At 42.9% G+C, this 11,761-nt stretch overlaps 1 protein-coding gene across 1 annotated transcript in view; it reads right to left on the bottom strand.

Annotated features, from left to right (window-relative positions):
- Window positions 1-11,761, bottom strand: part of LOC117179721 (heparin sulfate O-sulfotransferase-like) — an 86,502-nt gene that overhangs the window by 45,602 nt on the left and 29,139 nt on the right. Inside the window, exon 3 of the mRNA XM_033371763.1 lies at window positions 4,586-4,671. Within this exon, the coding sequence (XP_033227654.1) occupies window positions 4,586-4,671 (86 nt within the window). The remainder of the gene's footprint in view (window positions 1-4,585; window positions 4,672-11,761) is intronic.

The following is an 11,761-nucleotide window of genomic DNA, read 5'->3' as shown; positions in this document are numbered from 1 at the left end:
TCCGCAACCCGAGGACGCGTTCGGTGGCTTTGTCATAGGCCCTTCGGTTTGATTCTAGAGGAATCAAACCCGAATCGAATATATATATATATATATATACCAGCTGACAAAAACATCATAGCCAAGGAGAATGAAAAGAAAGAGAGGTATCGAGACCTTATAAGGAAGTTGCAACGATTTTACCCGGAATATTCTGTTAAACTGATCGTCCTTATCATCGGCGCTCTTGGAGGTGCCAAGCTTCCACTTGCTAATAGCCTAAAAAGCATCCCTGCGTGTCAACAATATGCTAGAACACTTGCGGGAAAAATGCAGAAGCAGGTTGTCCTTGGGTCACTCCGTGTTCTTAGGGTGCACGAGGCTTTTGCTGTATCGTCGTATTGATTCCTTTACAGACTGTAACTACCTATCTCACGGTTGTGAGACGTGGTTATGGCTGAAATTTTACCGCGATTTCGCTGGAAGCGGGTGCAATTATTCAGATTAGCACCCGCTCCCGGCGAAATCCTGCGGCTGTCCTTATGACAAATTCAAGTGAAAGCTTGGCACCTCCAAGAGCGCCGATGATAAGGACGATTAGTTAAACAGAATATTCCGGGTACAACCGTTGCAACTCCCTTGTAAGGTCTCGATACCTCTCTTTCTTTTCATTCTCCTTGGCTATGATGTGTTTGTCAGCTGGTGCCGGAAATTCGATAACGAGCATGGTTCGCTTCTCGAAGTCAAGAAGAACCATGTCCGGCCTCGAGTGAGCAACAGAAACAAATGTCGAGAATATAAACTTCCAGTATATGCGGCACTTCCCATTCTCCACAATTGACTCGATTTCCCTAGGAGCATTTAGAGGAGCGATACTAAGGTTAATGCCGTAAGAGTGACAGAGATGGTAATAAAGCACTGTTAGTGTCGCATTGTGCCTTTGAATGTAGGTCGTTCCCGCGTGAGTTGGACAACTAGATAGTGGGGTGTGCATGGCACGCCCTACAGCTATCATCAGGAATTTTTTGGCTCAAAATATGGCGACGCTATTTTAAGGTGGGAAGCAAACGTTAGCTCACAAGACATTGACTGATCCTTCACATTTCTGTGGAAGATACAGTGCATCCTCTTATCGAGGAGCTGTTCACGAAAGTTTTTCTCTTGTGCTTTCTTAATCCGGGCTTTCAGAAGTGAGTACTCGAGATAGATAAGATTTGATGCATTTTGCTCACCCCTAATACTGAAGTTAAGTTCGAGTGTTTCAGATGCCTCCTCCATTGCTTTGTATAGAACCGCTCCTTTGCCCACTTCTTCGTGATTCCTGACCATTTTAAGAAGAGGGTCTCTTCCATTTGCAACTCTATGTGATGTGCCCAGAATAATCCTGTTGTCGCGAAACGAAAGACTTAAGATGCATGCTTTTGTTCATGTGCATAACCTTTCTTGTCCCGATATCAAGGGATCTGAGCTCGTTCTTCGTCCATGGAACTACTCCAAATGAATAGAGTACTACCGGGACGGCAAGCATGTTCTTCTTGAAGCTATTTATATTTTCTGAGTCTTCGTCCAGTCTATGCTGCACTTCGTAGACTTCTCTCCAAAATACTTTAACCTCCTCTGGTTTGGGTGGGTGTTCAACAGTAACTAGAGGGTCTTGGAAGAGTCGAGATGGGTCAGATAGAAACTGTTGATTTCCTCTGACCTACCTCTCCCTCCGCTCTAGACTTCTCTTAGCGTCAGATAGTATCCGTATTCTCTCAACAATATGCTGTCTTGCCCAGCCTATCTTTATGGCAAGTTGATGCATTCGTCTTTTGGTCTTATGATCCACCGTTGGTTTTGTTTTACGGTCGCATCGGCCAAAGCTCTCGCTGCATTTTACAAACAATAATTGATAGGCCGGAGGTCGAATTCTCCGGAAAAATGTACACGAAGCTCGTCATCCATTTCAGCCAGATCTTTAGGCTTGAGAGAAACCTTGTTATTGATGTTTCTCCGGGTCATAAAGCATCGCTCTTCCTCTATTGGATGCCTGCCCGCGGTTGGTCTTAGTGTCGCCTCTCTTTCTCTGTTTCCGGCTTGTTCTAGCTGTGGTAGAGTAGGCGTTCCGCTTACATAGCCCCTTTTTCGGAGTAGTTCAGCGTGGTTTCGCAGACGTTGTTGCGAAAAGTGCGATAGCTTCAGGTGTTTCTCTCACCACAGAGCATGCAGCCGTGCCATTTAAACCCGTTCAGGGACCACTCTCGCATCGTAGCCCTCTAGCAAGTCGGAAAAGATGTACCTCTAGTTGAGCATTAAAAAAAATAAAGGGCGATTATGAATGTAATTGTCGGTTTGAATTATCGAAATTTTCTGAGCGAATCATACACAATTGTAATGAGCCTAGATTTAAAGTCGCCAAATCCGGATCCGAAGTCAGACTGACCCCATCAAGTCTGGATAAAGGTCAATTAAGGGTCAATTTTGGGGTCGTTAAAGTCGAATCCGGGGTCAGATTGACACCATAAGTTTAAGATCAAGGTAAAGTGAAAGACAAAATAAGAAACAACCATTGAATCGGCGTGAACCACTACTTTAAGACGTTTTTGGGGTCGCTGAATTCGAATCCAGGCTTAGTTGAACCCATAACTTCGATTTCATAGTTTTCTCAAGTTTGACCATGGGATCACCTACAACACTACTTGATGGTCGTTCATGCCGATTAAATGGTTTTTTGTTTTTATTTTGACCTTCACGTAACCTTGATCCTGATATAATGGCGTCAAAATGACTGCGGATTCGGTTTCAGCTACTCACGAAATGTCTACGAGAGCAGGTTTTCTCCAATCCAATAGTCTTCTTCATTTTCACCTACATTTGACCTTGATCCTGCCCTGATAGAGTCAAACTAAGTCCGGATTCGGATTCGGCGACCTTAGAAACGTTTGAGTGTAGAGGTTTTCTCCGATCCAGTAGTTTCTTACGGTCTAATGGCTTTTTCCTATCCAATGGTTACACTTATTTTGACTTTTAATTGACCTTGATCTCCCTAAATGCGGAATAATACGGATTCGATCGATTTATATCTGTGTTTTGCTCACGAGCGAATTAGAATTAAAAGAAGTACTCTGTGAAGAGTTTCTCTTAGTTTTCATTGTCAAGGGTTTTTTTATTTAATTAAAATGCAATATATCACATAAATGAGCTAGTTTGTTTTAAAAAATTATAAAAAGATGCATTATAATTGATGAGGGAATGTTATGCTGAACCAATTCCACACTTACCGACATTATATTAAAAACATCACGTGCGCACCAAAGTACGACCCAACACAGATTTATGTGTAAACATCTTCGGTAAAAGTTAATAAATTTCACGTGTTCATACGCACATCAATACGTAGAAAAATACTTTACAAAGTTTAAAGAATTCTGTCTGTCAGAAACTTGCATCTTCCAACGTTTCGGTGCGAAGGAACCTTGCATTACACTTTCAAGTGGTTTTACTCGACACAGGCGCTATAGAGTAGTTTGAAACGCCAAAAAAGTTGGTCATAACCTGAAGACTCAATTTTTCGCTGATGAAATTTCCCACTTGGGGGTTTTTAGGGTTGCTGATTTCAAATTTGAAGTCCGATTCTCCAAAAACAAAATGGCATGAAGCTTAGTATACATATGTTTTTGGGGTCGCTGATTTCAAATTTAAAGTCAGATTTTTCAGAAACAAAATGGTGGCTACGGTACAGTAGTCGCGCGCTCGCCTCTTACTCGGTCAGTCAGTCTCTCCCGTTCTCTAGCGTCGCGGGCGGGTGGCGTAACCACACAAAAATAAATGGATTGCATCGAGAATCGCAGAAAGTCGCACCTGCATCTTTGGTTTTACAGATAGTAAGAACTTTACTTGAATTATGAAACTGAGAACAACGCGGTATCTCGCAGAAACATAACTTTTCGGACGATTTTCGGATAATTGTTCATGTAAAACTTATAAATAATTGTTACACAAAGTAAATTATTAAAACATATTCCCAACCTTGAGGTGCCTCCACCATCTTCTTCGTGAAGACTTTTGCACATTCGACTATTCCTGTGTGCACTTTGAATGTTGTTTTTCTCCTTCCTTGTAGCACGTTGCACGGAGCACGATGTAACAAGGGCGACTTTCAGACGCTACTCCGCATCTCGTAGGCACCCCATCTATTTGCTATCCGAAAAATAAATGGGGAGGAACCTCATTTACCCAAAATCACATACAAAATCTCTCGGAAAAATTTTCGTTGTTGAGGTTTTGGTCAACTTTTTGGGCGTTTCAGACCACTATGCGCCATATCGAGGTCTAAGATGTTTACATATCAAAAACTCACGTCCTCAAGGAATGAAATATCATGTTACAAATTTGGGTAATTCCTTGGAAATGAAGGAATACTTTTTGCACTATTTTTTTGTTTTTAATACCCTTTATTTGATATCCCAAATTTTCAATACGATATCTTATTTCGTATAGACTTGTTTATGAGAAATTTTAGGTTAGGTATGAACCAAATAAATGTATGGCCCTTATTCGTAAGTCAGGCTTCCAAGAACGTTCTTCTTTTTATAATTTAACATAAGAATTTTTTCACACTTACTTTTCAAAATTTAAATAAGCCATGTGACCGTGATAAAATGCCGGCTTTATGTCATCCCAAAGAGTTATATTGCGCACAAAGTTTACCTGAAATGAAAAAAAAAATTCTTGTTGCAACTAACCACGACAAAATCTAACAAAGGAGGATGTTTAAAAGAGACAATTTTTGGCCTGTGAGTGTAAAATGAAAATGCATTGAGAAATTGTTTTTCCATCTACTACTTTAGAAGGGACATTGACATTTATTTCATTTTGGGTTGCATGGAACAGTTCTATAGGTTCGCTACGCCAAACAAGAATTACAAATCGTCTTTAGCAGCCTCAACGGCCTTCGACATCTTAATTGGGCTTGCTCGTCTACCGCTATCATTTATGTGGCTTCCTCGATGAAGCGGCCTCCCCAAATGACGGACAGCTCTTCGTCCCTGGTTGATGTTTGGTCCGAAGCTCTCCCTGCTTTGCGACGTAGATGTAACGCTTTGGCGGGCCCACCTTCAGGTTTCCCGTATGGATATTCCTCGATATTAGCTCCTCGCTTAGCTTGACGTATGCCTTCTGGTACACCCTGAAGGCTCTCTTCACCATTCGGGCTTTGACTTCTACTACTAGGCTCGCTGGAAATGCGACTTCGAAACTCGACTTCGATGCGAGAAACGAGCTGGCGCCCGTTCCCCCCATCCCCCGCAGCCTCCCTGATGACAGAGGACAGATTAGTCTCGTCCTCTGCATCGCCGCCTACCTCGATGAAGTTATCTCTATTTCCCCTCTACCTGATACCCTTGGGTTTGAAATCAAAAGTGTCTGGCTGTACATTACGCCGAATGTTCTTGAGGATCTCTGAGTAGTTTGATACCTTAGTCGGTTATATTAAGTCGCTCTTTTCTCATACTATTTTCTAGGAGATTTCTGGGCTTTTTCTTCTGTCTGGACCCCATATGTCCTGTAAAATATAGCAGAAGGAGGAGGCTATACAATGCTATCACTGCCAATATTACGGCCACCTGGCTGTAGAGTACGGCAGCACGCCTAGGTATGTTAAGCGGACGTAACCACATGCTCGAATCGAGTTAAAACCTACTTCATAATTAAGGGCTAATTTGAGTCTACTTTAATGCCCTATGGCCAAATGTAATGCTCCAATATTTAAAAAAGGCGGAGGGTTTTGTTAGCTTAACCCCACGTCAGATAAACGTTAAATCGAGATCTGACCTATATCATAATTAGAGGGATGAATTAAAACAGATGTTTCAGGCTGATATAATATAACATTATACGTCTACATAATTTTCTAGCTGATGTAACACAAGATGCCTTTTTAGGTTTTGATGATAGTGGGTGGTGCGTGATAAATAACAATTGAACAAAAAATATCTTTTTATTTCGCCCACATAAATGTTCGAAACTTGAGGTATACCGAAGAGACCACACTTCGAGTTTTAACGGCAAAAGACAAGTATTATTCTTTATTTCATTGTTAACAATTCGTAGTTAAGATATAAAAGGAAACAGCTAATACATTTAACATCTCGAACATCGTATTTAATTTATTTAGCGGTATTTTGGAACATGTATATCCATTAGACTGGGGCGAAAACCAACATTGTGCGTCCAGGAAACGCCTGGGTGCGGAAAAGTGACCAAGTCCAATCCGAAACTCAGCGCACTTTGAAATTTTGAAATCGGATAATATCTTCAGTCTGTTCTTTGAGGGTGAAATCTCGAAATTTCACTAAAAAACACTAAAATGTAAGGTTTTGCAAAAATGGGCTTAAAATCGATACCGATGCTTTTCAAGGGTGACTTTACGATGAAAAGTCATCAGAGGATACTTAGAGGCCCGTACCGAGTCGCCAAAGTCACCACATGCCAATCCTCATGGAGAAGGAAATGGCGCAAAATTGCGTATTTTCGAGTAAAACGCTTAAATAATTGTGCGGTCCTTGGGTCATGTCTCTCTACGAGCACACGAGCTTTTGTGCCACCTCTACACTGAAGTTGGACCCCCCCCCCCGGTCGCCGGTCTCCTTCTCCCCTCCCCCCTCCCTCTGGTCGAGCGTTGTCGAGACATGTCAGAACCTGTCAATGGCTCGTACTGTCGGCTCACGCCTAATGTTCCTTCACTCGCAGGTGCTAGTTGACGTTGTCGTTATAGTTTCTCTTTCTCATTGTCTCGTCGTTGGTTTTTTTGGTGGTAGAGATTTTGGTTCTGCCTGCACTCCCCTCTTTGGTTTGTATGCCACAGCATGTGGAAATTCGCAAAGAGATACTTTGTGCAGTGCCCTATATTTGGTCCTCCAAAAGATTTTGGTCCGAACGTTATGCCAACGAGGGCTGACGTTCTGCGATGTTGTCAGGAGGTTCGAAGGCAAAAGGGCTGTCTTTCACAAAAAGACAAGGAGCCTTCGTTCAGAGACATTACCGACGAAGTCCGTTCCAAACTAATAGTTATTTGAAAATCTGCTTCTATCCCAACGGTCTCAGAGCAGCGCATTAAGGAATGCCTCACAAATATTCATAAAAAATACACAACGTTGAAAAATTCATTGAAGAGTAAAACAACTTCTCAAATTAATAAGGATGAGAAAATCGCCGCCTTCAAAGAGTACTGCTCTGAATTATTTAACATAGCCACTTGTAAGTGCGTTGACTTGTCTAGGTGCTCCTGTCCCAAGAAAAAGAAGATTCCAGCCGTAGAGCATGCCTTCTATCTTGACCAAAGAGGTAAAAGACTCATGGGAATCGCCAACGTAGAAGTATCTGAAACAAAAAGAATACATAAGAGAGCAGAACGTAATGCAAAAAGAGGCAGACTTGAACGGGGAGAGGGTGGGGAAAGCGTTCCTACTGCATCGGCTTCCACATCTTCCTCTACGATTAATATGGATATAGATTTATATTCCTTCTTTGAGGAAGGCGAAGGTGATAATCCTCCTCTTGAAATTAAGGTAAAGATTGATGCTTCTACCAATGATGACGATTTTCACAACATACCACGCAGACATAAGCAGAGAAAATCATCGCAGGCCAGACTTGACTTATCTGAAGCAGCAGTAGTTGCTCAAAGATATGGTATAAGTCATCGGGCTGCGGCACATTTAGGCTCGTCTAGACTCCTCGCTGACAATCGAGCAGGTATGATCTCCCCGGATATTTCTCAAAAAGAACCTGAGTGTCTAGTCATAGATAAAAGTAAGATAAGGCGCGAGAAAATTAAAAAAGGCTCCAAGTTGAAGGAGGAATCACGCCATGAGGATTCTATTCGTGGCTTATACTTTGATAGTCAGAAAGACGAAACATTGACAGCCTCCGGATTTATTAACGAGGAACACAGATCTTTGGTGGCCGAACCAGGTTCTAAATACGTAGGCCATGTCGTCACACCATCGAGCCATGCCCAAGATGAATGTGATTCTATTTATAATTACGTAACAACAGAACTGAATGGAGGCTTCGATGCAGTGGTGGTCATGGGCTGTGACGGTACAAATACGAATACGGGCTGGAAGGGAGGAATTATTCGTCTACTAGATGAACGACTTGATCGTCCCTTGCAATGGGTTGTCTGTTTATTAGATTTCAATGAGCTACCGTTCAGAAGTCTTTTCGTATTTATTGACGGACCTACCTCTGGTCCGAGCAAATACTCAGGGCCAATAGGGGGATAACTTCCAACTTGTGAGACCCTCGATGTTGTAAAGTTTAAACAAGTTGAGTGTGATTTACCTGAGATTGAGCCCACTGATCTCAGCTCAGATCAGAGGTATCTTTATGAGATATCAGATGCCATACGGTTCGAAGCGTGCTCTCCTGAGCTGGCCTCCCGGAAGATAGGCCCCATCAACATGGCTCGCTGGCTAACAACTGCAAATAGAATACTGAGATTATAGATATCAACAAAAAGACCCACAAACAAACTGCAAGTATTAGTTGAATACTTACTCATAGTATACGTACCTCAGTGGTTCCACATCAGACGGGATAAGTCTATCGCTGATGTGAGTCGGCACCTCTTCCAACCAATCAAATTGTCAAGGTTTCTTCCTCTGAAGTACCGAAATGTGGTAAACACTTCCATTCAGACAAACGGCTGCTCTGCCATGCCAGAAAATATACTTTTTGGATTGGTAACCAAACCTAGGCTTACCGTTCGCCAAGACGCACTCACCAAAATCCTGGAAGCAAAACATAAGCAACAGACAACTGTTAGATACAATATTGTGCTAAAAATTAATTTTGGAGCTAATGATCACACATAAATGATTGATTGAGAACAGATAGATGTTTCACTTACCGTACCTCCAGTTTTAATTCCTATAACAGAGGAGGAACTTAACGCTAAGCTATCTATGGTCGATGGCTTGGTACCAGACTGGGACTTTACATCTTTCCCTTGTCACACAGTAGCGGTAGAAACAACTGTGAGACTGGTAACAGAGGTGTCCAGACAAGGCATCGGTCCCGAGGCTCGGGACCGACAGATACGCGCCACACTTCTTTCTCGAAAGACTGTCAACTTATTTGACACTAAGAAAGACTTTGTGGGTGTAATTAATGAATCTGAGACTTAAATAAGCACGTTTTACATATGGTTGGTTGGTTGGGTAGGGCGTGGGTGGAGCCCGATGTGCAGACTCCTTCACGTGGTGGGATCTGGGTCACTCGAAGTAGTAGAACTCAGTGAGCTAGGAGCTGCACAAGTATTTAAGCGTTTTACTCGAAAATACGCAATTTTGAGCCATTTCCCCCTACATGAGGAATGGCATGGGGTGACTTTGGCGATTCGGTACGTACCTCTAAGTGCCCTCTGATGACTTTTCATCGTAAAGTCACCCTTGGAAGGCATCGGTATCGATTTTAAGCCCATTTTTGCAAAACCTTACATTTTAGTGCTTTTTAGTGAAATTTCGAGATTTCACCCTCAAAGAACAGACTGAAGATATGATCCGATTTCAAAATTTCAAAGTGCGCTGAGTTTCGGATTGGACTGGGATACTTTTCTGCACCCAAGTATTTCCTGGACGCACAATGTTGGTTTTTCGCCCCAGCCTAATATTCATATGCCAACAAAAAAGATAAACCTACTAATTTATAAAAACAATTACAATTTTTCCAATATGTTTGCCCAACACATGTCATCTGTTTACCTTCTAAAAGCTTGTAGTGACGATTTGAATAGTTATTATTAAAATTATTAAAATGAATGGAGCGAAAGAAACGTCGAAACATATCACAAATTTTAAATCTTCCAACGTAAGTATCGAATGTTTAGTATTAGCACCAACCCGCGCTTTACATGGACAATAAAAATCAATAAAATGAGTAGACCTACAAATCGATGACAGCGATTATTTTCAACTACTGCTTCTCTCATGGAAAGATGCACGTGTGCATTTCAAGGTGCACATGCGAACTTCGTCGCACTAAATATCAGCGCCATCTTGAACTAGAGGTTTTCTTCACGAAATTGAAAACAGCACCATGAACACTATGCGTCATATCGTCGGCTGGGAGGAGGACTGTGCTGTCTCGACCGAGCGCTAAAAACTGCTGATTCGTATAAGTCAAGAAAACTTTGCCCCATGCCCCCCACACACGCATACACACACATTCGGTTTTAGTTCCTCTAGAATCAAACCGAAGGGCCTATGACAAAGCCACCGAATGCATCCTCGGGTTGCGGATAGAGGGTCCCTGTACTAAGGGTTTCTGCTGAATATGGTTACAAAAATTAATAGGCACTCGCGGACAATTGTCCAGGGGCTATCCCGAAGGAATTAACACCCAAGCGGAGGTGTGAAAACCGTGCCGAAAGCTGAATGGCGCCTGGATGAGGTGTCTATAACGGTGACACTGAGATACCGGGCCACCTCTCAGAGTACGCAGCCTTATCCGTGCATGCGGGGCTCTACAGGGATGGACGAACCCCTTTCCCTAGCTTCTCGTGAGAACAAGAATGACAACACCAAACATAGTTCTAATAAGTGCGGTTCAAATCAATATAACGCGAAATCTTCGGATCTTTAGGTGGACGGAGCGACTAAATCACGACTTGTTAGAGTGCTACGATGCGAGTGTGGCCCCTGAACAGGGTTACATAGCACGACTGCATGCTCTGTGGTGCGAGAAGCACCCAGAGCTATCGCACTGTTCGCATCAACGTCTGTAAAACCATGCCGAACTATTTAAAAAAGGGGCTATGTATGCAGAGCGCCTACTCTACCACAGCCAGAAGAAGTCGGCAGCAGAGAAATAGAAGCGACACTAAGATCAACCGCGGGCAGGCATCCGATAGAGGAAGAGCGATGCTTTATGAACCGTAGAAACATCAACACCCAGGTTTCCCTCAAGCCTAAGTATCTGGCTGAACTATATGACGAGCTTCGTAAGCATTTTTTTCAAGAATTCGACCTCTATACTATCCATTGTTGTGTGTATAATGCAGCGAGAGCTTTGACCGATGTGAACCGTAAAAGAAAGCTAACGGTTTATCATAAGACTAAAAGACGAATGCATCAACTCGCCATAAAGATAGGCTGGGCAAGACAGTACGCGTCCCGCATTCAGTGTGTCATTGACTATATAACATTTGGCAGGAATTTTACAGCAAAGGTTCGAAAGTTCACGCGCGAACTCCGGATCCGTTATCACACACTTAACAAGTCAAAGCTAGACTAGAGCGAAGAGAGGTAGATCAGAGAAAATCAACAGTTTCACTCTGACCCATTATAACAGAATTGTTACTATAACATATAACTTCGTATGGCCCTGCACGAAAGGGTTGCAGGACCGCAGCCGGGATTTGCCTGAACCCCCCGACGGGTCCTGAAGTCACGGGCGGCGGAACGTCTTATCGTCAGTCTGGGCTCGTCCGCCAAAGTGTGTCTTACTTTGCTCTTCATGCCAGTGCTCTCCAAATTCTCTATGCGTTTCCTGAAGTGATCCCTGTCGTCACGATCGCCTGAGGAAACCTTCCCGACAGCCCAACACCTGGCCGTCGCCAGGACCAAACGGAAGCTGTTCGAGGACGTAGTAACAACCACCTTGAACGTTAGCACCCTGCCATGGGCTACTGACACTCCGGTTAATGTAAGTGGTAATAAATGTTCCGGTCGTTGTATAAATGTCTAGTCTTCTTTTATTGTTTTCTCACCTTTTTGGAGTTTTCACCCCCCCCCCC

This window comes from Belonocnema kinseyi, chromosome 9, assembly GCF_010883055.1.
Source record: "Belonocnema kinseyi isolate 2016_QV_RU_SX_M_011 chromosome 9, B_treatae_v1, whole genome shotgun sequence".
Taxonomy (NCBI): Eukaryota; Metazoa; Arthropoda; class Insecta; order Hymenoptera; family Cynipidae; genus Belonocnema; species Belonocnema kinseyi.
Note: the sequence above shows the minus strand (reverse complement) of the source record. Positions and strands in the feature narration are given on the sequence as shown.